General features: G+C 34.1%; 1 protein-coding gene across 8 annotated transcripts in view; it reads left to right on the top strand.

The window, feature by feature from the left end:
• KIDINS220 (kinase D interacting substrate 220) overlaps positions 1-26,253 on the top strand; it is a 183,598-nt gene that overhangs the window by 132,503 nt on the left and 24,842 nt on the right. For 4 of the 8 annotated variants that reach the window (XM_069064799.1, XM_069064798.1, XM_069064793.1 and 1 more), the window contains 2 exons: positions 3,774-3,988; positions 6,510-6,623. In XM_069064799.1, coding sequence (XP_068920900.1) covers positions 3,774-3,988; positions 6,510-6,623 — 329 coding nt within the window. Of the gene's footprint in view, positions 1-3,773; positions 3,989-6,509; positions 6,624-7,410; positions 7,468-26,253 lie in introns of all 8 variants that reach the window. The other 4 variants (XM_069064800.1, XM_069064795.1, XM_069064796.1 and 1 more) reach the window with 4 other exon arrangements.

Raw genomic sequence — 26,253 nt, 5'->3', positions numbered from 1 at the left:
CCCTGGTGCCTGTATATCTTATTTCCCAGTTTCATGTAAAATGGTAGTAAAGATTTTTTTCATAACATTTGATTTTAAAACTTTGATTTCCAGATTCTTTCCATTCTTCCCTCGTCACCCACCCCTACTGGGAAGATAAGGAATTAATATAGGTTGCACATGTGTAGTTACACAAAACATTTCCATAGTATATATATTGTGAAAGACTGACTTATTACCCTCCATCCTATCCCACCCCCCACTTATTCTATTTTCTGCTTTGACCCTGTCCCTTTTCAAAAGTGTGTGCTTCTAACTACCCTCCCCCGCAATCTGCCCTCCTTTCTATCATACCCCCTCTTATCCCTTCCTCCCCTATTTTCCTGTAGGATAAGATACCCATTTTAGTGTGTATGTTATTCCCTCCTTAAGCCAAATTCAATGAGAGTAAGGTTGACCCATTCCCTTTTGGCTTCCTGTTCTTCCCCTCCATTGTGACCGTTTTCTCTTGCCTCTTATATGAGATAATTTACCCTAATCTGTCTCTCCCTATCTTCTCTCATTATATTCCTCTCTGACCTCTTAATTTTATTTTTTAGATATCATCCCTTCCTATTCAACTGATCCTATGCCCTCTGTCTATGTATACATGTACACATACACTCACATATGTATTCATGTGCACATATACTCTCCTATATAAACATATATGTATGTATACATATATTTCTCTCTCTCTCTCTCTCTCTCTATATATATATATATATATATATACACATATATATTCCCTTCAACTATCCTCATACAGAGAAAAGTCTCATTAGTTACAATTATCATTTTTCCACATAGGAATATAAATAGTTCAACTTTAATAAGTTCCTTATGATTTCTTTTCCTTGTTTACCTTCTCATGCTTCTTTTGTTTCTAATATTTGAACACCAGATTTTCTATTCAGCTCTGGTTATTTCATCAAGAATGCTTGGAAGTCCTCTATTTCATTGAATGATCATATTTTTCCTTGAAACTTTATACTCAGTTTTGCTGGGTAGGTGATTCTTGGTTTTAATTCTAACTCCTTTGACGTCCGGAATATCATATTCCAAGTCCTTTAATCCCTTAATGTAGAAGATGCTAGATTTTGTGTTATCCTGATTTTGTTTCCACATTAGTAAAACTTTTCCTTCCTGGCTGCTTGTAATATTTTCTCCTTGACCTGGGAACTCTGGAATTTGGCTCTGATATTCCTAGGAGTTTTCTTTTTGGAATCTTTTTCAAGAGGTGATCAGTGAATTCTTTCAATTTCTCTTTTGCCCTCTTTTTCTAAACTATCAGGGCAGTTTTCCTTAAAAATTTCTCGAAGGGTGATTTCTATGTTCTTTTTTTTGATCATGGCTTTCAGGCAGTTCAGTAATTTTTAAATGATCTCTCCTGGATCTATTTTCCAGGTCATTGGTTTTTCCACTGAGATATTTCAAATTGCCTTCTATTTTCCCATTTGTTTGGATCTGTTTTATAGTATCTTGATTTCTCACAAAGTCATTAGCTTCCATTTGCGCCAGTCTAATTCTGAAGGAATTATTCTCTTTAGTGAGCTTTTGAAATTTCTTTTCCATCTGGCAGATTCGACTTTTTAAGGCATTCTTCTCCTCATTGACCTTTTGGGCTTCTTTTGCCCTTTGAGTTATTAGTCTATTTTTTAAGGTGTTATTTTCTTTAGTCAGGTTGTTGACTCACTTTTCATGATTTTCTTGCATCATTCTCATTTTTCTTCCCGATTTTTCCTCCACCTCTCTTACTTGATTTTCATAATCCTTCTTGAGCTCCTCCATGGCCTCTAACCAGTTCATATTTTTCTTGGGAGCTTTTGATGCAGGAGTTCTGACTTCATAGTCTTCCTCCCATTCCATGCTTTGATCCTTTTTGTCTCTAAAAAAGGAATCTAAGGTTTGATTAATCTGCTTGCTTTGCTTCCTCTGCTTCCTCATGTTGCCAGTCAGTTACTTGACTTTAGAGCTCTTTGCCTTGGTAGAAGTCTGCTTCCAGAGAGGAGAGCTTTGTCCCAAATCACTGGTGTTTTTGCAGCTGCTTGGAGCTATTAGTTGGGCACCCTCTCTGCAGCCCCCACAAGCTCTGGCCCACTGACCACTCACCCCAAGACAGCAATCCATATCTAAGCAAGTTAAAGCAAGAGCAATTACCCTCCGAATAGTCATTTGGTCCCCCTACGATCTGCAGGCCAGGAGCTCTGGAGGCAGCCTCGCAGGGAAGCAGCTGCAGCCTCTGCCCCTCTGCCACCTCTTGGCCCCAGGGCAGGGCCTGAACTGCGCTCTTCCGTTCCAACAGAGTTTCTGAGTGACCTTTTACTTAATTTTTGGTGTTTATGGGTTGAAGGGTCTGGAAACTTTCACAGCTACTGGTGATCTCCTGAAGTCTGCTCTGGCAGCTGCTGGTTGGGGCTACCCTGAGCCCAAAACCTTGTGGCTCATGGGGACTGTACTCGGCTCCCAGCGTCCTGCAATGGACCCTTCCTGTAGGCCTGCCAGGCTGCCTTCAGTGGGAGATTTGTTTGTCTCTGTCACTTTGTGGGTTCTGTAGCTTTAAAATTTGTTTAGAGTCATATTTTATAGGTATTTGAGGTGGTTGTTAGGGGAGCTCAAGGACTTTGCTTCCATCTTGTGCCCTTCAGATCTTTGCCTCAGTTTCTTATTTGTAAAATGAGCTGGAGAAGAAAATGGCTAACTATTACAGTATCTCTGCCAAGAAAAACCTAAATGGGGTTATACAAAGTTGGATATGAATGACTGAACAATGACAAATTTTTAAGTGTTTCATGGGGATAGGAAGAGCTATCAAATATTGGCAGGCTTTATTGACAGCTTGTATCAATCTCTGCACCCCTGTGTCAGATTTTATGTGGAAAAAGTTTTTCTGTCAGGTATTATGGGAGTGACAACTCACTACAAACTAATAAGCATTTTCTTTTAACATATTAAATTCATACAGCAATGTGTACAACTGAAGTTAAACTAGCATTAGACATTGGATGTTTTCAAATTCTTTTGGATAGTGTAGACTATGGATAAAATACGGAAGGATTTAGGAGCCCATGGTGAATTATTTCCCCTGCTAATGGTGCTAAAGTACTGTAGGCATTTTGACATAGCATATTATCTTTGGTTTGTTTAACAGAATTGAAATTATGATATTTTAAATTATGTTGCCATTTGGAAGTGGCCTGTTACCTTTAAAAAACTGAGACTAGTGTCAATATCTTATTTTGCTAACTAGAGCTAGTGATTTTTTAAAATGATTCCTTTTAACAAAGAAATGAAAGGTTATTTAGAAATGGATCCTCTAATTTTCTCATGGATATATCGAGTTTTAATCATCTGAATTAGTACTGCCCCTCCCTTTTTTTTTTGGCTTTTTTTGGGAGGGCAGTTGAGGTTAAGTGACTTGCCCAAGGTCACACAGCTAGTTTTTGTGTTAAGTGTCTGAGGCTGGATTTCAACTCAGGTCCTCCTGACTCCAGAGCTGGTGATCTATTCACTGTACCACCTAGCTGCCCCCAGACTGCCCTTTCTTAAGCATCTAATTTCTAGTGGTCTTATCAATTACCTTTAATTATATTAATACTTAGTTTGTATAAATCAGCTGTTTATTTAATTCCAGATTTCTTTGATCTGAGTAAGTTAAAATCATTTATCTTGCTTGAATGTAAGATACAAAAGCATGTATACTTAAATTATTCTTTTCTTTTTTTCCACTGTCTGTACATAATTCAATATTTTAGATGTTCGTGCTGCAAGAGAACAGATTGGAGGACTTCAGTACTCCGCTATGCAACTAGATGTGAATCCTCGAGCCCCATCTGCATTTAGTCTGCCTGCAACTGTGAGTTCTTCAGCTTCCTTTAATGGACCTTTTCCTGGTAATATGATATCACCTCAACCTCCTAGCAGCTCTTACAGTGGCCTGACAGGACCTCAGCATCCTTTCTATAACCGGGTAAATCAATACTGCTACCTTGTCATTTTAAGAATTGGCTTTCAGCGTGATGCCATAATTAAGTAGTTTATTATTTCCTTGGTTTTTTGAAATTGCATTCTGTCCTTAAGATACAAAGGAAACTAGAAAGATGGCATTTAAAATAGTTGACTATTCAATAAAGAAGAGAGATATTAAATTAGAATGGATTTTAAGTACAATCCAAATATAAGATGTACTTTTTACTTTCATAGGGAAATAATTTTGACATGGGTATAATCAGTCAATCAAAACTTGTTCTTATGTGCATATATTTTTTATAACACATACACTGATATAAATGGAAACATGATTTAATTTGAAGATCATCCTTTTTTTTTTGTTTATGCATGTTTCACTTGTCCTGTTTAATGTTTTAAATTGACATTTAAGGCAGTGAGGTGACTTCATAGCTGTGGATAGAATTTGGGCCTGGAGTCAGGAAGACCTGAATTCAAAAGTGGCCTCAGTCACTTATCAATTGTGTAACCCTGAGCAGGTCACTTAGCCTTTGTTTATTTCAGTTTCCTCATCTGTAAAATGGGGATAATAACAATACCTACTACCAGGGTTGTTGTAAGGAAGAGTTGAGTTAATATTTGCAAAAATAAGAGCTTAGCATAGTGCCTGGTACAGTCAAGGTGCTGTATAAATAAATGCTCATTCTCTTCACCTTCCTGCTTATTTGGAGCTTTCATAAACTTTGGTCAATTTTTTGTTTTTGGTACTTTTTGTACCTCAGAAAGTAAATTCTTAGTAAAGACAGAAAACCACTAAAATTCAAAACTCAGAAATTTTAGTGTTGGTTTTTATAATTAAATATGGCATTTGACATATTTATGAATGTAAAGTAAAATTTTAGAAACATGAAGTTTTTGTTACGAATGTAAATTTATAGGGATTTGTACTTGAGTATAAACAGTGTAATCTATGTATTATGATTGTCAGTAATATAGAGCTGCTAATTCATAATAAATGTGTAAAAACTACTTTTACTTTCTAGAAGTTTGTGCTCATGAGCCATGACTTTGGATGCACTAGGGAATTTGTGACTGGGGAAATGGAAACCAGCTTAAATAAATTCAAACAGGATTGATCTTACAAAACCAAGTTGAAGAGGACAGAATCATCTTTTGTTGATTAGTCATCCTAAACATAGTTCTTGCATCTTGAGGCAAATTTGGTAAATCCTAGATTTGTGCTTTGTGGTTCCATGGCAGCAATTTATCTTCAACAACCTCCATGCTGAGTTTGGGTTCTACTAGTACTACCTTGGGCCTTTGTTGATAGGAAAAATCAACCTGCCAAAATACATTACATTTAGGATGCTTTGCAAGGGCTGTTTGATGTAAAGAAGAAACAGTGGAATTATATGATCATTTTAAAAATATGTACTTAAAGAAATGAAACCCAAATAAAATTGAATATGCAGTTAGTAAGGTAATTGGCACAGACATCTTATGCCACCTGCCTTGTTCATTCTAGCCTTGTTACTAGAACAGAAATAAATTTCATAAGTGAAATTTTACTGCAACAACTTTCATCATAATAAAATTCCTCTGTAGAAGCAGCAGTTCATGTTTCTGCAGTTTTAGTCTAATGGAAATTTTATTCATGTAGATTTTATGTTAAATCACCTACTGGTCAAAATTCATACTTTAGCACAGTTTGTGTCCATTGATATTTAGATGCTAGTTCAAGGTTTGAGATTCAGAAACATCTTTTGGAAGCAAGAAAAGTGAGAGAAAAATAATATAGGTTAGTAGGCTGAGTAATCAATGTTATTAGTTGCTTTTTTCTCAAGATTATAGTGTTTTTGACCCATTTTTCTGAAGAATGACTTGTTTTGGCCTTGATAGTGAAAGAAGAATAATACTCTTGGGGCTAAAAAAAAAACAACCCCAAAACCAGACAGGTTCCAGAAACTTAATATAATTGAGACTTTATTAATTTTAATACATATCTATCATAGTATGATATTTTTAAACAAAATTTCAGTTTATTCAGTTATAATACATCACAAAATTTTAGCTGAGCTGTGTGTTCCACCCTTGAAATAACATGCTTATTAAAAATTACTCCTGAGTCTTAATATAATGCCAGATCACTGCCAGGTCTATAACAACTGAGGTCTTTTTTTTTTTTTTAGCATACTAGAATAGGTAAACTACCTTTGATAATATCTAAGTTAGATCCTTCTGGTAGCATTCTTTACATAGAATGACTACTTAGTTGGGAATTGGTTATATTGTGTATTTTTCTTTACTGGAAGCAAAAGGGAGCCAAACTTTAGTTTTAAAAAATTATTGAATTTATTTTTAATATAATATTATCTCTGCATAAAATAAATAAAGCTTTTTGGGGCTTGTTTTTGGTTTACATATTAGGCTTCAAAAAAAGGGGAATTGCGTTTTGTTGGATTGATAAGTTTCTTTTGATCATAATATAATTTGATTTCTGTAATTGTTTATCCCCCTTTTTTGTTACATGTTTCTTTCCATAGCCATTCTTTGTCCCATATGTTAACCTGCCAAGGTATCACCCTGGCAGTTTCCAACATCTCATCCCACGTCCATCTATAAAAACGAATTTTTCCAGAGATCAGAACAGTGGCCTAGTAAGTATGTGAAGGGTAATGAAAACATTGATCTAGATACATATAGATGACCTTAAAAAATAAGTTTGGTAATTTCCTTTCAGTACAAATAATATAAATGATTTAATGAATATCTCTAAGAATTACTAAGCTATTGCTAATGCAAAATGTATTTTGTTTATGTTTAATTAGTTACTATGTAGAAGGAAAATTATTTTCAGTGTTAGTAGTGAATGTTAACTTGTTTGTAATCATAGTTCTTCTGTTTTATAGTAGTTTTTCTGTATTTTTAAAAATGAATTCTCATTTAATTTTCAGGGGACTTGAATATGAAATATCTAAAAATACTTAGTATGTTATATAAAATGAGAGGTCTTGAAAGGTCATGCTAAAGCATTTTGTTAAACAAGTTAGTTAAAATTATTTTTAAAAAAATATTACCAGAAAATAAAATGGAAACAAAATACATTTTGTATTTAAATATACTTTATTTCCAATCCTATGTTTTACTCAAATTTAAATAATTTCAAAAGGAAAAAAAGTACCATTATATATCTGTCTAAAGAGAAAATATACTTCCCCCTTAACTTTTTCTGAAAAGAATATTTAGAACGCAAAAAAATTAACTTGCCTTTTAAATTCCAAAATGTTACTACCAGAAAAAGTTATTGAAAGTTTTTTTAAATTACATCTATAAAATTTTTATTTAATATTATGATAATCTTGAGCATCATTTTCATTCATTGTCATATTTTGGTTTAAGCCTTAATTGATTCACCCATATTGTATTGTTTTGTTGTGTTGTTAGGAGGTTATCAAGGAGGATGCTGCTGAGGGGCTTTCTTCACCCACAGACTCCTCAATGGTAATAACCGAGTAGTCATGTGGTGTGGAACTCTAGCATCTCATTGCTTTTCAACAGTAATGATCTTATATTAATTGTAATTTTAGCAATTCACTAACACTGCATTTGTGTTGTGATGGGCAACTAGCATAGTACAGCTAAACACTAATAAGTATAGTTTTTTAAAATAAATTTAAGAGCTAGTGTGTTTATTTACCCCTTAAGCCCTTTCCCCTATTTTACCTCCTCTTGAATTACCATAGAATATATTTTTCCAGTTTTATTATTTATTTTTATTATTTATTTCTGCAGTTTTCATCAGTAGCTCAGTGCTGATTTGTAAGAGCTCTTGTACATTCGTTAATTCTTTAAACCTAAATCTTTTATAACTAAGTTATAATTTATCATTTTACTCTAGCCTTTATCACTACCATCATGTTGTTGTAGTTAGTGCTATATAGATAGAAGACTGTTGCATTAAAGTACCTGAAAGGATGATTCAAGAGCTGCAGTGTTGAAATTGGAATCATATTTGGTGACTCCTACTTAAACCTTTGTCAGCAATTTGTACTCATATCATAAAATCCATATCTTACCATAAAGAACTAAGTCTTTTTTTGCTAACATCTTAAGATGTGAATTATTTTTAGTTGCAAGAAATTTTAATTTAAGATTTTTCTTGTGTTCTTATGTTTAAGTAAGATGTGAACTCAGCATAAGAGCTTCAAAATAAACACTATATATTAAATAAAATTCAGAGTTCTTTTGAACTCAATCCATGTACATCCTGCTGTTTTATTTCATTTAATAGTGCATTATTGCACATGTAAGTATAATTGGTCTTGGTTCTAAAGCTCTCTTAAAATGTGGGCCAGTCAGTTGAACTAATTTAGTGAATTGTGCCCTGAATTCCTGCATACTTGTGAACTTGATATGCTTTTAAGTCAACATTAAGATTCTAGTTTGTTATTAATGGTAATAGAAAAAAGATGGAATTATTTTTTGTGCGTCTATTAAGAGTGTAAATTCTTCTGAACCATTAGCATCTCAGTAGACATATTCAAGTCTTTTCAATTAACCACAAATGATGAACACAGTAGCCCATAATTTTTTTTGGAGTATTTAGGGAGTTTTTCGTTTGTAGATCAATCAACATTATATACTACAATAGTTTTTACTTAGAGTCTTTATTACATATATTCACAATTATAAGTGTTATTCTTTATGCTAAAAAATTTTGTGAGATATTTATAAAAACCAGACACAAGCATATTCTGCATATTACTCTGACCACTGTTACTTAATAATACTATGAATGCATCATAACCAAATTTTAGTGTAATGTCTCAGTACTTAGCTATATAACATTAGGCCAGTTATTTTGTCAGTTGGTAATAACCTCAGCTTAACTCATAGTATTCTTAACTCCCTTTAATATCAATGTGCTTACTAATGATTGTATTTGTTGTATGTGCCAAACATTGTTCAATGGGACTAATTTTTCTCTTGAAGGTTGAGTCACCTGATATCAAATTTCATCACAACTATTAATGATGTTAGGTTGAGGTATGCCTTTATTGTGACCAGCTTAAGAGTCATAATAGTTTGAATATGCTAAATTAGTTAATGTTCTACTCTAAATAATGTATAAGAATTTTAATGACTGGGGAATTCTGTAGAACCATCTTGCAAGAATCTTCCATTTAGGTATAGTTTTCAAAGTTCCTTTTTGAGGAAGGAGAAAATATAATGTAAGTGAAATGATTAAAAGATGCTTAAAATAAGAATTGATTCTATATTCCTGCCTATATTTAGTAAGTGTGCTATACTATTTTGCTGTCTATAATATTAAAAGAAAATGCTGACATGTACCTAGTTTATGAATGCTTTGCTTTTAAAAAAAACCAATTAGCAACTACAGTAGCATATGAGATTGATTTTTATAGACTACAGGATTAATTATTAAAAATAAACAAAGACATAGTTCAACTTTCTGGGAGTTAACTCAGAACTGAAAAGAAATCTATGAGGACGTTTTTCTGTGACCTCATCAAAGCAACATATGAGCATTTTAAAATATAAATATTTTAACTAAAAGAATATTTTAGGACAGCTAGGTGGCACAGTGAATAGAGCACCAGCCCTGGAGTCAGGAGGACCGGAGTTAAAATCTGGCCTCAGACAGTTAACACAAAAAACTAGCCATGTGACCATGGGCAAGTCACTTAACCCCAATTGCCCTACCTTCCCCCTTCAAAAAGGAAAAAAAAAGAATATTTTAAAAATACCAACATTTCTTTATTATACTTCATTCTTGAAAATTATGTCAAAAATAACTTTAAAATTATATTTTTCGTGAGAAAGGGTTAAATGTGTTCCTGATCAAGGATTAAATAAAATTAAGGCAGATAGTGAGAAAATTAAGTAGTTATACTAAAGCAAGATTCATTTTAAATAGTAAAATTTGACCTCAAATTCTATAAAATGGGTATGTATATAGTGTTCACAATTAGCAGCAAACATTATTTTAACCACTTGCTTTGTGCAAAATACTTTGCCAAGTTCTTAGGATATAAGAATTTAAATTAGCTTGGCCACTGCCAGCAAGGAGTACACTTCTTTAGTACATCATTACTTTTTCATGGCCGTGGTAACTCATTCTGATAAATATTTCAACTCTCTTATGACTTAGTGTATGGGCTTTAAGAGATGTTATAACCAAAACATTTATTGTCCTGAGAGTTGGTAATGACTACCCATTGTACTATGTAGGTATCAGAAAATTCTACAAACTTCAGTGTACTTTTGTGAATATTCCATACATCAGTGCAGACTTCAGCCTAACCATGTCATCTTATCAAATATAATTCTTGTCACCTATTCTCTCATAGTATCCTCCACAAAGAATCCACCCTACCTGATAATAGGTCCTCTAGATCTTTAACATTTCATGAATATCAGTTTAGTACTTTTCATGGGTAAATTTTGAAACTGTTACTCATTTTACTGGAGTTCATGATATGTTATCAACATTTAAAGGTTAACCATTAGTATTTTGGATGGTCCTTGTCTCTTAAAGAATGATTCCAAATGTATTTGAATCCCAGTGCATTATTTTATTTGCAGTAAATTTTCTTGTAGTAAGTGGTGACATTGATTCCATAAATTGTTTTGAGTTGTACTCTCAAATTACTCAAGTGGGTTTTAAGTAAATGCTTATTGTTGATAATGGTAATGGTATTTCTCTCATTTATTGAATTTTTGAAAGGACTGTTCTATTCCTTGATTAATTGATAAATCATTTAAAAAGTTGTTCATCGTCAGACCAAATAAAGAGCACTAGGAAACAATGTACTGTAAAGTCAGTCTGTTATATTTATTGCCAATGCCTCTTTCACACTCTAAGAGCTATCAGCATTACATTCTACTTAAGAACAACCATCAGCAGCAGCAGCCCAAACCATAAAAACAATTACCAGGTCTTTAGAGCAGTGATAAAAGGAGCTTCAGAATATTTTTCAAAAAATTGTTAAGATTGTCTAGGAAAGAAAAATATGTATTCCTTTATGTTTATATATTAGTTTAACCTGGAATAAAGAGAGAAATGGATGTTTAATTAGTTTCAAACAAGTAGAAGGCTTAAGTATGAAATGGCTTAAGTTGAGGGATTACCTGTATATTCCTGTGTTCACTTCTAGCTTAGAATATCCTAACCTACTTTTAAAAGAACTTTTATCCTTACACCCAAACCATGCTTTTTACTGTCTCTGCTTAGGAGGAGGCCAAGACAAGAAAAATAAAGATGCCATGGGTAAGAAATAAGGTGCATTCAGAACTGCTTAAAAAGCCTGTTCAGTGTAGCTGCTCGTATTGTCTACTACTTATCAATTCTTGTCAGTTTGTGAGTCAGCTTGAAAAATGAAAAACGATTCACAAAGTTTTCAAATGACACCATCCCCCCTTTTTTAGCTCAGAACCAGACAAGGGTTTTTTTTGTCTTTTGAAGGGTAACTTAAAAAAATTAATTTATCCACTACTTGAGAGTCATTGTACTGTATTCCAGGCTAGAACTAAAAAAAAAAAAAATCAAGCTATGATCTTTAATTGTATCACTAGAGCATTTTAATGGAAAGGTTTTGAGTCCATAGCAGCAATTCATACATACATATTTGTACATGCATATACTCGTTTTGATGCCTGGGCATTATAACTATCAAAAATTTAAGTGGTAAAATTAATTTCTTCGAAGTTTTATGAAATTTCAATTATTTTTTAAAAGATTGTCTTAAAAACAAACCTTTACAAATGTTGTGTTAAATAAAACCCATCTTTCGGACTCTCCATCTGCCAATTAGAATTTATTTGTAACTGTGATTTTGATTTGAAGTAGCAAAGCCACATTTTCCTACATTATTAGCACTAATTTGTTTTTTAGTATGTTTAGTATGTTTTAGTATGTTAGCTTTCCTTATAACAAAATAACATCAGTTTCAGATACTCTTAAAGTGTCCAGGATCAGTTGCATTTACAACCATTTAAGTAGTTGAAAGTGCTCAGGGGCGGCTAGGTATACCGCACAGCGAGTAAGAGCACCGGCTCCAGTGTTGAGAAGACCTGGAGATTGAATCCCGGGCTCAGACACTTAGCACCCACCCAGAAACACCTGGCCGTGTAACCTTGAGCAAGTTACTTAACCCCAATTGCTTAGGGGCGGCCAGGTGGCTCAGTGAGTAAGAGCACTGGCTCCAGTGTCGGGATGACCTGGGGATCAAACGATATTTAGCACCACACCCAGAAATAACTGGCCATGTAACCTTGAGCAAGTTACTTAACCCTGGTTGCTTAAAAAAAAAAAAAAAGAAAGTGCTCATTCTTGGCCACTTCAAAACAAAGGTATAACAGTGGAATCATACTGCAAGGATGTATTTTCAGGATGTAAAATCAGCTTTAATGAATTAGTATTGTCAACTAACTTTATATGTTAACAGCAATACAGATTGTTTTAGACTATCTAGAAACAGCTGTAAGGTTTGATAAGAGATTAATTGTCAAATGCTTTGACTTTAATTAGAATTTTAAAAATCTGCATTACTATAAAAACGTATTAAAAGTAGCATATCAATGCTTCCCACAGTCAATTTTAGTTTCTTACTGCATGCTATGAAGGTTTTTCCTTAAAATGTCATGGTTTGGAGTTATTCCTCATACTCTGCAGACCTGTTGTAAAATAACAGAGTACTTTCTTTCACGTATGTTCCTGGACATGCTCTGTGTTATGTAATGTTTATTTGAGTTAAATAATTTTATATGTTACCTGTAGCAAAGTAATAGAACATTTGTTGTTAGAAAGAAATTTAAAAGGTAAAGAACCCTCAATTGTAATTTCTTAAATTAAGGAGATTTTCTTTATTAATTTTTAAGCTATAATTTAGTATACATCTGGATACATCTGAATTTCACTTCATATAAAATGTATAAAACCAGCATGTGTCAGTATTGTATATCAAATAATGATTTCCCATAATATATTTTTATACATTTAGATTGCAGGATTTGAGGGTTTTGGGGTTTTGGTTTTTTTTTTTTTAATAAAATGAATGGTACAAGTGCTACTATCTATATTAGTTATTACATGTTATGTTTGATGTTTTCATCTTAATATTATCTTTCATTCTGTTTTATTCCTTAAAGCAGTGTAAATCTGGGTTTAACAAACAGAGACAGGTACAGCAACTTTTTGTGAATTCTCATTCACTTACCTTATTAGAATTGTTTAGAGGCTATCCTTGGCATTTTTCAAGCTGGGCTGAAAATAAACTAATCCTCATTTTGATCTTTTTGTCATTTGGAAAGCTGCTTTTAGCTTTTTGCATGGCTTGAATTCTGGCTAGTGATTTCTAAGTATATTTACTAAAGAAAATAAAGCTAATATTATGTTGAAACTTGTTTTGACACAAAATAAATTATTCCCAAAGTAATTTAACTTTTTAAAAATACTGGACCCTTTAAAAGAACATAGGTGCTGTTTTTATGAAGAACATTTCAAATTTGTGTGCAACTTTTTGAAGTTTACATTTTAACAAGTAATTCCAACATGCTGTATTTTTGTACTTAATGTTAAAATAATTTGGTCTTTGCCACTAAAGCATGTTGATTTGAAATAAGAATAGAGCTAAATTTCAGTTTTCCTATTGAAATAATTCATGTGTTCACTATGAAATAATACATTTAAATATTTTTAATTTGATAATAATTGAAACACAAACTGGAAAAAAATTAAATTAACTTTGGTTATTGGCACTTTGATACTTCTTTTCATTTCTTAAGTTTTTCACCAAAAATAACATTTATTTAAGGTTACTGAAGTCTTTCCTTATATACCAATACTGTGAGGTAGATAATAAAGAGAAGGAAACTGAGGCACTGAGAAATTAAGTGAACTACCCTTTGTTGTTAAACAACTAGTAAAGTTTTGAGGGCAGGATTTGAACTCAGATTTTTTTTACTTCCAAAATGTATTGTTTATCATACCAAAAAGATATAATAGGTTGTTGTTATTTTCAGGATCTGTCTCAGGATAATTATGATCTGTGATTATTATTCTGGAAAGGACTTTGGGGTAAAAATTAAAAGATATTGCAGTGATTGATTCCAAACTTTCCAAATATATCTTATTAATGAATTTTAAATGAGCAGAACTTTTATTTGTTCATATAGATAAATATGTCACATAAGCTCAGAATTAGAGCATTAGTGATTTTTTAAAACTGCATAATAGTTTAGTTTTTTAAGCAATCAAGATAAGGTAATAATGTAAATTCTTAGTATTTTCTTCCTTTTTATTTTTTATGATGCTTTTAAAAATTTCTTCCTTTTGTAAAATATTTTTATGTTCCTTAAAGGTTGATGCTTATCAGGGGCAGTGAGGTAGCACAGTGAATAGAGCACTGGCCGTGGAGTCAGGAGAGCCTGAGTTCAAATCTGGCTTCAGAGACTTAACACTTACTAGTCATGTGACCTTGGGCAAATCACTTAACCCTGATTGCCCTGCCCTCCCCCTTCAAAAAGCAAAAAAAAAAAAGGTTGCTACTTATCTAAATAAATATAATTAGAAGTGAATGAATAGCTGGGACACTTGAAATTGACTTTGCCATATTTTTTTAAATTTAATTTTATTATTTTCATTTAACAAAAATCATCTTCATCTCCCTCCTACTCCCTATCCTTCCTTCAACTGAAAAGCAAAAGGGAGAAAAAGGAAAACAAAATCCCTTATAATAAATGTGAATGGCTAAGCAAAGCAAATTTCTGCATTAGTTATGTCAGATAAATTTATTTCATTCTGTACTCTTTAAGTCCCTCCTCTGTCAAGAATGAAAATAGAATATTTCATTATCATTTCTTTGGAATTTTGGTTGATAATTACCTTGATTAGAGTTCTTAAATCTTTCAAAGTTGCTTGTCTTTACAGAGTTGTTATGATTGTATATACTGTTGTCCTGGTTCTGCTCACTTTACCCTGTGTCAGTTCATACAAGTCCTAGGTTTCTCTGAGAATCAGTTTATACAGGTCTTCCCAGGTTTCTCTGAAACCACCTACTTCATTATTTCTGTGGCATAATGATATTCCATTATGTTCATATATTATGTTTGGTTCAGTTATTTCTTAGTTTATTAACACTTTCAGTTTTTTTATGCAACACTTTGGGAAAAGAAATTATTTTCTTCGGTGAGCTTTTGTACTTTCTTTTCCATTTGGCCAGTTCTACTTTTTAAGGAATTTTCTTCAGTGAATTTTTGTACCGCCTTTTCTATTTGACCAGTTTTATAAGGAATTTTCTTCAGAACATCATTTTTCATTTTTAAGGAGTTGTTTTCTTCAGTACATAGTTTCCCAGTTTTTGTGCTTCCTTTGCCAAGCTGTTGACTCTTTTTTCATGACCTAATTTCATTTCCCAATTTTTCTTATACCTCTCTTTTTTGTTTTTTAAAATCCTTTTTGGGCTCTTATAGGATAGATCTTTTTGGGCCTGACACCAATTCACATTTTTTTTAAAGCTTCTCATGTATTCATTCTGACATTGTTGTCCTCTTTTGTTCTTTGATCTTGCCTGTCGCCGTTGTAACTTTCTATGGTCAGGTTCTTTTCTGTTTCTTTTTTTTTTTTTTGCTCATTTTCCCAGCCCATTTCTTGACTTTTAGTTTTATGTTAAACTTGGTCTTTGCCCTAGGTTGGTGAGACTACTGTACCTAGCTTCACATTTTTTGTATTGCTCTTTTCAGAACTAGTTCTGGGGACCTGTAAGTTTTTGGATCTTCTAACTTGGTATAATCTCAGGCGATCTGTGGTTGCTGCTCTTCAGGCCTGTGCTTTGGTTTGTGAGTGACTAACTACAAGCATTCTTTTCTGCCCTGGAATGTGTCCAGAAACACTCTTCTGTGGCTGCATTCTCTAGTATGCTGGTGCTCCTACCTAGGAACTGTGACCTGGATCTGTGACCCAGATCCTCATTTGGGCAATGCAACAGAGTCCTGTATTCACTGTCAGCAAAGTGTCCCCTGTCATCTCCTTCTGCCCAGTTGTCAAAACCCCTTTACTGTTTGTGGGCTGTGAGGGCTCTGGGCGTCACTGCTGCTGGTTGAGTATCCCCCAAGATCTATACTAGCTTGTTGGGTCAAGGCCTACTACTGGCTTGCATGAACCTTGCTGAACTTTGCTGCAGGCTTTCACGGGGGATGGGGGAACTCAGGGTCTCACTGGGCCTTGCTCCTGACTTGCTTGTGCTGCCCATACTAGACTGTGTTCCACTCTTACCTCCGTGAGACAGACCATTCCAGTTTGTCTACATTGTCTTGGGCTGGAAAATTATTTTACGCTGTCCTTTGGTTGGTTCTGCAGTTCCAGAAGTCATTTTGGGGTGTTCAGAGTTTTTTAGAGGGGATTTAGGAGAGCTCAGGAGAGTTTCTGTCTTACTTTGCCATCTTGTCTCCTCCTTCCCCATAGAAATATTAAAATCAGATAAAATCCATTGACAATTACAAAAAGGAGTCATCTGACCCTTCAATTAATGTCAAACAGAACATAAAACAGAAGGGTATGTGTTCACCAAAGGTGTTTTCCATGGTCATTATATAGCCTCATTGCTAACATTAAATGCTTTTTTTGATACAGATAAACTTTCTTCCTAAGCCTTATACAATAAAACTCAAACTCTATCTTCCATTTCCATGCCTTATCATAAGCTGCCCCCTATGTCTAGAATTCATTTTTTCCTCAACGCTTTCTCTTTGAAGCATTAGTTTCCTTCATACCTCAACTTAAGCACCACCTTCTTTCTGAGGTCTTTGATTTCCCCCAGCTGCTGATACCCTCTTCATTTACCTACTTTCTTCCTTTACCTCTTTCTTTTTTTTCCATAATTTTATATGTACTGCTTCCTTCCCTGAGAGAATGTATGTTCCTTCAGAGCATGTACTATTATTTCATTTTCTCTTTGAATCCCCAGAACTTAGCATAATACAGAGAGTAGTTATATGTCACAAAAAACAATTTGACCAAGGATATGAGCAATCGGTTTTCAGATTAATTAATCAAAGCTATCTGTAGGCATGAAAAAATGCTCTAAGTCACTGTTGATTAGGGAAATACAAATTAGAAGAACTCAGAGGTACCACCCCGTACCTATCAGTTTGGTTAATGTACAGAAAAGGAAAATGTTAAGGGAATTTAAGATAATATTGCATTGTTCATAGAGTTGTGAAGTGATTCAGTCATTCTAAAGAGCAATTTGGAACTATTTGGGCCCATATCCAAAGGGCCGTTGAACCATGCATATACCCTTTGACTCGGTAATACCACTGCTAGGTCTGTATCCCCAAACAAATAAATAATAAAAAGGAAAAGGACCTATATGTGTGCAAATATTTGTAGCAACTCTTTTAGTGGTGGCAAATAATTTGACATTGGTGGGATACCCGTCAATTGGGGAATGACTGAACAAGTTGTGGCATATGATTGTGATGGGATACTGTTGTCATGTAAGAAATGATGAGCAGGATGCTCTCAGAAAAACCTGGAAAGACTTACATGAACTGATACAAAATGAATGAGCAGAACCTAGAGAACAGTATATAGAGTAACAGCAATATTATACGATGACCAGTTTTGAATGATTTAGCTAAAATTCTCAGCAGTATTGCAATCCAAAACAATTCCAAAGGACTTATGATGAAAAATGCTACCTACCTCCAGAGAAAGAACTGATGGGATCTGACTGTAGATCAAAACATACTTTTTTTTCCTTTATTTTTCTTTTTTCTTGGTGTTTTCTTTCAGAACATGACTCATGGGAATGTTTTGCATGACAGCACATGTGTAACCTATATCAAATTGCTTGCCTTCTAAAGGAGGGGCTAACTAGAGAGAAGGAGAGAATTTAGAACTCAAAATTTTAAAAAGGAAATGTTAAAAATTGTTTTTACATGTAATTGGGGGGAAATATTAGATAAGTAAAAATGTTTACCAGTAGAGGAAAGGGAAAAAAAAAAAGAATTTGACCTGTCTGCATAAGAAAAACCAAATGAGTAAAGAATGATTGTTATCTAGATTAAGGGTTATAGTTGTTTGAACAGACTTGGTCCAGAATTGAATAAGAATGAGAAAATAAGCTGGATTGTATTTGGGATGTAGTATAGTGTTTCTAATGATTCCCAGTATTCTTTCTGAAACAAAATCCTTTCTTTCCAATATCCCTATTCTTTGAGATAATATCACAGATACTATGACAATCTCTGAAGAATAAAAAGCATTATGGGTATGTATGTATATACATATATATATTACACATACATGCATATGTGTATTTGCATACACACACATACATACACATACTCTGTAACATTACGAGTGGATAGTTGGGCACCAGAAGTGATATAAAAGGCATCATCATGAGGTCCCTTTCAACATAGGCCCCTGTATATAGTTCTACTAAATTTGGAATATGCTTTGGGTCATCATCATTTATTCAAATCTGTAGTTAAGTCTCTATCTGAAGTTCCTCTTTATAAGACCAAGTTAGGACATGAATTCAAAGTGGAATTTAACAAAACAGGGGGTGGCCAGGTGGCTCAGTGAGTAAGAGCACCGGCCCCAGAGTTGGGATGGCCTGGGATCAAATCCAGGCTCTGATACTTAGCACCACACCCAGAAAATAACTAGCCATGTAACCTTGAGCAAGTTACTTAACCCCAATTGCTTTAAAAAAAAAAAAAAAAAGAAAGAAATTTAACAAAACAGTGGCAAGGTTGTGACAAGCGGTTACTCCTAATATTAATATCTAAGTAAATTCTTTCCTCCCCTAAAAGGGAGACTGAGTCAACTCCTTGTTCCATTCCCCCTGTATCATCAACACAGCAAAAGGGATGCTTAACCAGTTTCATTCATGGTGCTGCTGGTGGAAGCTGTTTTACCAAATCAACTTCTCTTCATATTCAACCTGGCAGGGGTAGAGAATGCAGCTAATCTTAGGTATATGAGGCCATGGGTTTCATCCGTTTTCAGAGTCTGGACAGGATGCCATATTTCAGGACCACTATACCAGATGTTTGCCTACTTTCTCTACAAACTCATTGTTTTCTTCTCTGTATTGCTCAAGAAATCTAGTTGCCCAATGATTCATAATCCATATACTTGCCTAGGTAAGGTCTTTATGAAGGTGCCATTTTTCTGGGTCTCTCCTGTTTCTAGTTTCTACTGATTAGACTTTCCAGAGACCTCCTTTTCAAACCTCTTAGGATCAGAACTTGTTCACAGCCTCTTGGATATGTAAACCAGAGCCTTCTGGGACATAGTCTAAAGATTTTTCTCCCAGAAACCAAGTATATGTTGAACTAGACCCCAAAGCATTGTGAGAGTATGGAAGCCATACAGAGAAATGACATCATACCCAAATCCTAGATTATTCAGAAAAATTAGTCTACATATATGTGATAAGGATATCTGAAATTCTTTAAATCTCACCTAAAATCCAACTTTCTGCAAGAGTTCTGATCCCCTATACTTGTTAATACCTTCTGTTTGGAACTACCTATCATTTACATTATCTATTTCTTGTATGTACATAATTGTTTGCTTGTTGCCTTCATTGGGATTTTAGGTCCCTGAGTGTGTATTTGCCTTATTTTTTTTGTATCCATAGTGCTTAGCACAGTGCCTTGCACATAGTAAACACTTAATCATTGCTTGTTTGGTTTTTAATAGGAAATTCTCTAGTGAATTAAAGTAAAAGTTTTAGAGGATTCCATTCCTAAACATTGAAACAACTTATATACACTGTTTTGAGAGTGGGAATTGTGTATGGTTTTGCATGAGTAAAACCTCCCTTTTTTCTGTGATTCATAACTGGAATAGATTTCATGCAGTTGTTCTATTAACACACTGTAACTCAGTTGTGGTTGCATGTGCATTTATACACTTAACATTAGATATTTTATTTCCACATAAAAATGATGAAAGCTATAAGTATTTAAGATTTAGATTTATGTATGTATTTTGTTGACTAACATAGTAAATGAAAAATAATTGTAATGTAAATCTTGTGTCTTTATAGTTAACATTATGTACTATAATTAACAGAATTCCAGGAGAGGCTCCATGGCATGGAGGAGAGAATGCTTACTTTGGAGTCAGGAGGACCTAGCTTGAAGTTCTGTCTTTGACATATATTAGTTTTGTGACACTACACAAGTTACTTACAGTTCCAGTGCTCTAGGCAACTTTGCTGAGACTATTAGTACAGAGATTGTGCCAGAGTCTGTTTCTAAAGGAAACTCATCATTTAGATTTACCTATACTAGTGAAATCACAGATCTGACCTCTACCCTATATATAAAATACTCACTGGAACCCCCCCCCCCACCAACTTTAAAGATCATATAGTCAAGACTCATTTTACAGACTGAAGTCAAGAGATACCCAGGGTTACACAGCTATTTAGATAAGTAACTGTCAGTAGTATCAGGACATACTGTCACATTTCTTTCCTAAAATTTTATGTGAAGTAATAATTATTAATTATGTTTATTGCTATCCACAAATTTTATAATCTTATTTTGGTCATCAAGCTTTTATTAAGCACTGGAAATACAAATAAAGGAAAAATAATGAATAGCTCTGCTGTCATTCAGCTCATAATATAATATGTGAGACAACATGTGTATAATTATGTTGTTGCTATTTTTCAGTTGTGTCTGACTCTTCATGACCCCATTGGGTTTTTCTTTGCAAGAGTGCTTTACTATTTCCTTCTCCAACTCATTTTACAGATGAGGAAAATGAGGCAAACAGGGAACTCAGACCTTCCTGACTCCAGACCTGGCACTCTATCCATTGTGCCACCTAGGTACTTGTAAACAACTATATACAGATAGCATAATATACAGAATAAATTGGAGATAAATTTAAAAGGAATACACTAAGATTAAAGAGGACTTTTTTTAAAGCACAGAAACTTAACTTTTTTTCAATTCCGAAGTCTCTCCCTTCCCCACACAATAAGAAGGCAGGAAAAACAAAACCTATTACAAATATGTATAGTTGTACAAAATAAATGTCTATATTAGACATGTTTCTTTCTTCTCCTAACCCCCCCCCTCCAAAATCAAGAAAAGAGAAAAAGTATGCTTCAGTTTGTACTCTCAATCCATCATTTCTCTATCTGGATATGGATAACATGTTTCATCATTTTCACATTCACAATTTTGGAATTGTGGTGTGTCATTGTGTTGATCAGAATTACTAAGGCTCTCACCAAGTTGATTATCTTTATAGTATTGCTTTTACGGTGTAGATTGTTCTCCTGATTCTGCTCATTTTATTTTTCATCAATCCATACAGATCTTCCCAGGCTTTTCTAAAACCATACCCTTCATCATGTTTTGCGGCACAATGGTATCCCATCACATTCATATATTATAACTCGTTCTGCTTTTCCCCAGGTGATGAACATTCCCTTAAGTTTATAATTCTTGGCCACACAAAAAGAACTGCTATAAATATTTTTGTACATAAGCCCTTTTCCTCTTTCATTGATCTCTTTGGAGTATAGCTGTAGTAATAGTAGCAGTATTGCAATTTGCAGCATTTCCAGTAGTAATGTATGACTGTGAAAGTTAGACTATAAGGAAGGTTGAGCACTGTAGAATCAATGTTTTCACATTGTGGTGCCGAAAAAATCTTTTGAGAATCCCTTGAACAGCAAGGAGGCCAAATCAGTCAATAATTAAAGAAGTTTAGACGTGTAACCTTGGGCAAGTTACTTAACCCCAATTGCCCTCCAAAAGACAAAATAATAATAATAATAATAATTAAAGAGGTTAACTCAGGCTATTCACTGGAAGAAAATTTTATCCATTTTCCATATCAGTTTTTCTTAAAAGATATTTCACGTTTTATTCCATATTTTCGGCCTTTTCGCTTTTCTTATTTTTTCATATCTCATGGAGTCATTAGCTTCTTTGTTGACTAGTCCTAGTTTTTAAGGAGTTATTTTCTTTAGTAATATTTTAACTCATTTATAAAACTATTAATTATCTTTTCATAACATTCTTCCAAAGCTGTCATTCCCCTTCCCCATTTTTTCTCTGTCACTCATATTTAGTTTTTAAAATCTTTTTTTCCCTCTTTTATCTCTTAACTCTTTTTTGGAATTCTTATTGAACTTGTGTTGAATCAGCATTTTTCTTTGAAACTTTTCTTGTACGTTTCCAAGTTGTCTTCCATGTAAGCTTCCTAGTCAACATACAAGCCCAATGGTTGGATTTTTGTTTTTGTTCATTTTTCCAGTCTACTTTTTTGACTTTGAATTTTATGTTAGTGTTAGGCTCTGCTTCCTTTTGGGGGCAGTGTCTGACCCAAATTTCTGTCTTTTTATGTCCTTCTACTGTCTACATAGCCATATCTGAGTGCCTGCAAGTTTTTGGTACTTCTAGGGTGATATGGTTGGGACAGATTTGGTTACTGCCCATCTAGTCTATGCTCTGCAAGTTCCTGATGCAAGTTTGGGGGTGTTAGATTGTGTGTGGTCAAATTTCAGTAGACTACTACTGAACTCAGTCACTATTACCCTGCTGAGAAGTTTAGCAGATTCACAGAGATTTAGCCGTTTGACTTTGGTTTGGGTTTCCTACCCTGGTAATCACCCCAAAGGCTTATATATAGGGCTGAAGGTTAGAACTGAGTTCTCCCTTTGCTCTTGTGCTCAGTCACAGAGCAATATTTTTCTAAGTTGCTCCTTGCTCCCTACACAGCTAGGTCCTCTCACTCATAGCTGTTCCTCTCTGCCCTGGAACTGGGTAATGGGTGACAAAGCTGGTAGCTGGCACTTGTTCCTATTGCTAGTGATGATATAGGGGTCCCTTGTCATCTCTCTCTGCCCTAATGTTTCCAGTCTTGGGGTTTGGTCTCAGCCCCTTTAGTTTCTGGGTGCTGGGGTGCTCCCCACTGCTGCTTCTGCACTTCTGACCAGTTCCCATTCCAGTGTCTACAGACTTCTCTATCTTCCTAAGCTGCCCTGGACTTGAAAATTGATACACTGTGACTTTATCTTGGCTTTCCTGATCAGAAATTTAGTCTGTCACATTTCTTAGAGTGTTATGGAAAAGGTGTTTTGGGTGAGCTGGGCAAGAGTTCTCACTTTCACTCTACCATCTCAACTCAGCTTCTTATAGAAGGTAAGACTACCAGAAACTTGAAGGAAGCCAGGGAAGCTAGGAGGTAGAGAGGAGCAGAGGTTTCTAAGCATGAGGTATAATAGATAAAAATGTTTGGAGTAGGGGAAAAATCTTATGTTCAAGAAATAGCAAGAATTCCAATGTCACTGGATCACAGAGTACATAGAAGGAAAGAAGGACACATTTATTAAGTGCCTATTGTGTTCCAGGCACTGTACTAATTGCTTTACAAATATCTCATTTGATCTTCAGTAACCTTGGGAGCTAGGTGCTATTATTATCCCCATTTTATAATTGAGGAAACAAAGGTAGACAGGTTAAATGGCTTATTCAGAGTCACGCAGCTAGTAAGTGTCTGAGGTAGAATTTGAACTCAGGTCTTCTTAACTCCAGGCCTCACTCTCTATCCACTATACAACTTAGTTGCCTTATTTGGAAGGAACTAGAGGGAAGTAAGATATTAGAAGACTAGAAAAATAGAAAGGAACCAGGTTATAAATGGCTTTGAAAGTCAAAACAGATCATTTTTATATTTGATCCTGGAGGTAATAGGAGGCCACTGGAGTTTTTTAAATAGGGAACTGACATAATCAGGTCTTTCTTTCTTAAAGATCATTTTGACAACTGAGTGGAAGATGGATTGGGGTGAGGAGAGACTTGAGGAAGGGAGACCAACAAGTAGACTGTTGCAAAAGTAGTCCAAACATGAAGTGATAAAGGCCTATACCAGGATGATCATAAGTCAGAAGAGAGAAGGAAGAATATATGAGATATATGAAAGAAGACAGAATGGACAGGACTTGGCAGAATTATCAGGGGTGTGAGAGAAGGTGAAGAGTCAAAGATAACAACTGGGTTGTAAGCCTTGATGACTAAGAGGATGGGACTAACCTTTGCATTAGTAGGAAAGTTAGAGGGAAGCACTTGAGGATGAAGGGGTGATTCAGTTTGAACATGTTGAGTATAAGTTGTCTCCTGGACATCCACTTTGACATGTGTGATAGGTAGTTGGAGATGTAAGATTGGAAGTCAAAAGTGTTAGGGCTGAAGTAGTCAATTTGAGGACCATAAACACAGGAATGCAAATGAAAACCATGGGAGTCAAGATCACCAAGTACAGAGAGAGGAGATAAATAGTATAAGACATAACTTTGGGAGAGCCCCCACTGTTATCTGGAGAAACGTGTAAAAATCAACTGAAGGAGATAGAGAAGTTAGATAGAAGAACCAGGAAATAAAGATGTCGTTAATAGAGCACCTGCCCTGGAGTCAGGAGGACCTGAGTTCAAATTCGGCCTCAGACACTTAGCACAAAAACTAGCTGTGTGTCATTGGGCAAGTCACTTACCCTCAATTGCCCTAACTTCCCCCCTCCAAAAAGGGAAAAAAAAAAAGATGTCATTAAAAGGTAGAAGAAAGTATCAAAAAGCACAGGGTGATCTACAGTGTAAAAGGCTTTATTTTTTATATAGCTGTATTTTATCCTAAAATTCTTTTTTCTTCCTATGCAAATTCATCAAGTGAAAAATTTATTATATTGCATTAGCCTGAATATAATGCTGGACTGATACTAGTATCAGTCTGTTCATTTTTTAAAAATAACAATTATATTTTTTCTTAGCCTTTAAAGAGTATGAGATTTATATCTTCAAGTTGGGCAGGTCACTAAAAACATTTTGTGCATTGTTCTTAAAGGTAGTTTAGAGTGAATTTTCATAGACACTTTCAACTATAGTTCTAAGCAAAGAATAAATATATCATAGAGCACATAATATTTACTGTAATGTCAAATTTTACATTTTAGAAATGTATGGAATTTGTGAATTTATTGAATAATAGGAATTTTATCTAAATATAAAACTTAATGAATATTTAAATAAACAAGTTATTGCTTATTTAGGGAAACTACTTACTTTCAAGTATCTAGAACTTACTAATAGCCTACAATTGCATATTTCATGTAATTTAAGTCTGAGGGAATTCTTGCATTATTTGCACACTACAAAATCTTTAAGGATACACTTATTTTTCACTGGTGGTTGAAACATTCACCTACCTAAATTCAAGGGATTGGACCAGTCATATCTAAGGACCTCTCTTGTACATGTTATCTTAAATTACATTTTAACCTCAATGATAATTTTCATTGTTCGTAACTATAAAACTTTTTATTAAACTAAGCTTGTGCTTACCTAGATTTTGCTTGGGCTTAGATGGGTCTGTATTACTTTCTGAGGATTTTTAGGTTTAGTCAGTTCTTCATCTATTAAAGACTTTTGTGCCTTTAAAATTCTTTTATCTAATAGTTAGCCTGTTGATCCTTTACACATGAGTATATGTTGTTTATTCACTGGTAAATTTGAGTAGTACTTTTTACATGGAGACATTTTTTCCTAGTATTAAAATGTTAGAACCCTGCCTCATGATGAGAGAATAGAATATGTTCCATAGATGTAGTTTCTGGCCTCGTAATCTACTGCTTTCTGGACAAATGAATAAAATGTTCCCTGGATATATTTTAGAAACTTAAATCTATGCTTTTTGATATATTCTTGCCTTTTACATGATTAGTAGCCTGAATATATTATTCCTCTGAAAGTGTCCTATGAAAGTGTCTGAAATTCGTTTGGATTTTGTAGCTTTTATTACTAAATTATAGACTAATGATTATTCATTTAAAAATTTAACATAGGATTTAACTGAGTCTAGTTAACATTTTATAAGTAAGATCATTTTAAGTATATAAAGTGATTCAGTATGTCTTTCTTTTTCACTGATATTCCCTTTAAAAAGTTTCATAATGATATTATATACAATAGTATTTTATATAGGGAATAAAATTCTTTCAGGACTTATTTAATATTCAGTGATATAATTCAGTTAAAATATCAAATATGAAAGTAAATAATACTTATAATTTTGTTGCAGGAGTGTTGATAATTTTTAAAATTTTTCTAATGATGGATACCCTACTCTTCTAGTATGTTGTGATATATTTTGTGTCTGTGTGTTTTCTTTGTGATTGTGTATTTTCAAGTAAAATGAATGCTTTTACCTCCAGTTTGTACTACGTCATGA

The sequence above is a fragment of the Petaurus breviceps genome, unplaced genomic scaffold, assembly GCF_028583685.1.
Source record: "Petaurus breviceps papuanus isolate PSGF00001 unplaced genomic scaffold, PetGlider_PUasm1.0 90644, whole genome shotgun sequence".
NCBI lineage: Eukaryota > Metazoa > Chordata > Mammalia > Diprotodontia > Petauridae > Petaurus > Petaurus breviceps.
The sequence above is the reverse complement of the archived record's forward strand: the minus strand, read 5'-3'. Positions and strand labels throughout refer to the sequence as shown.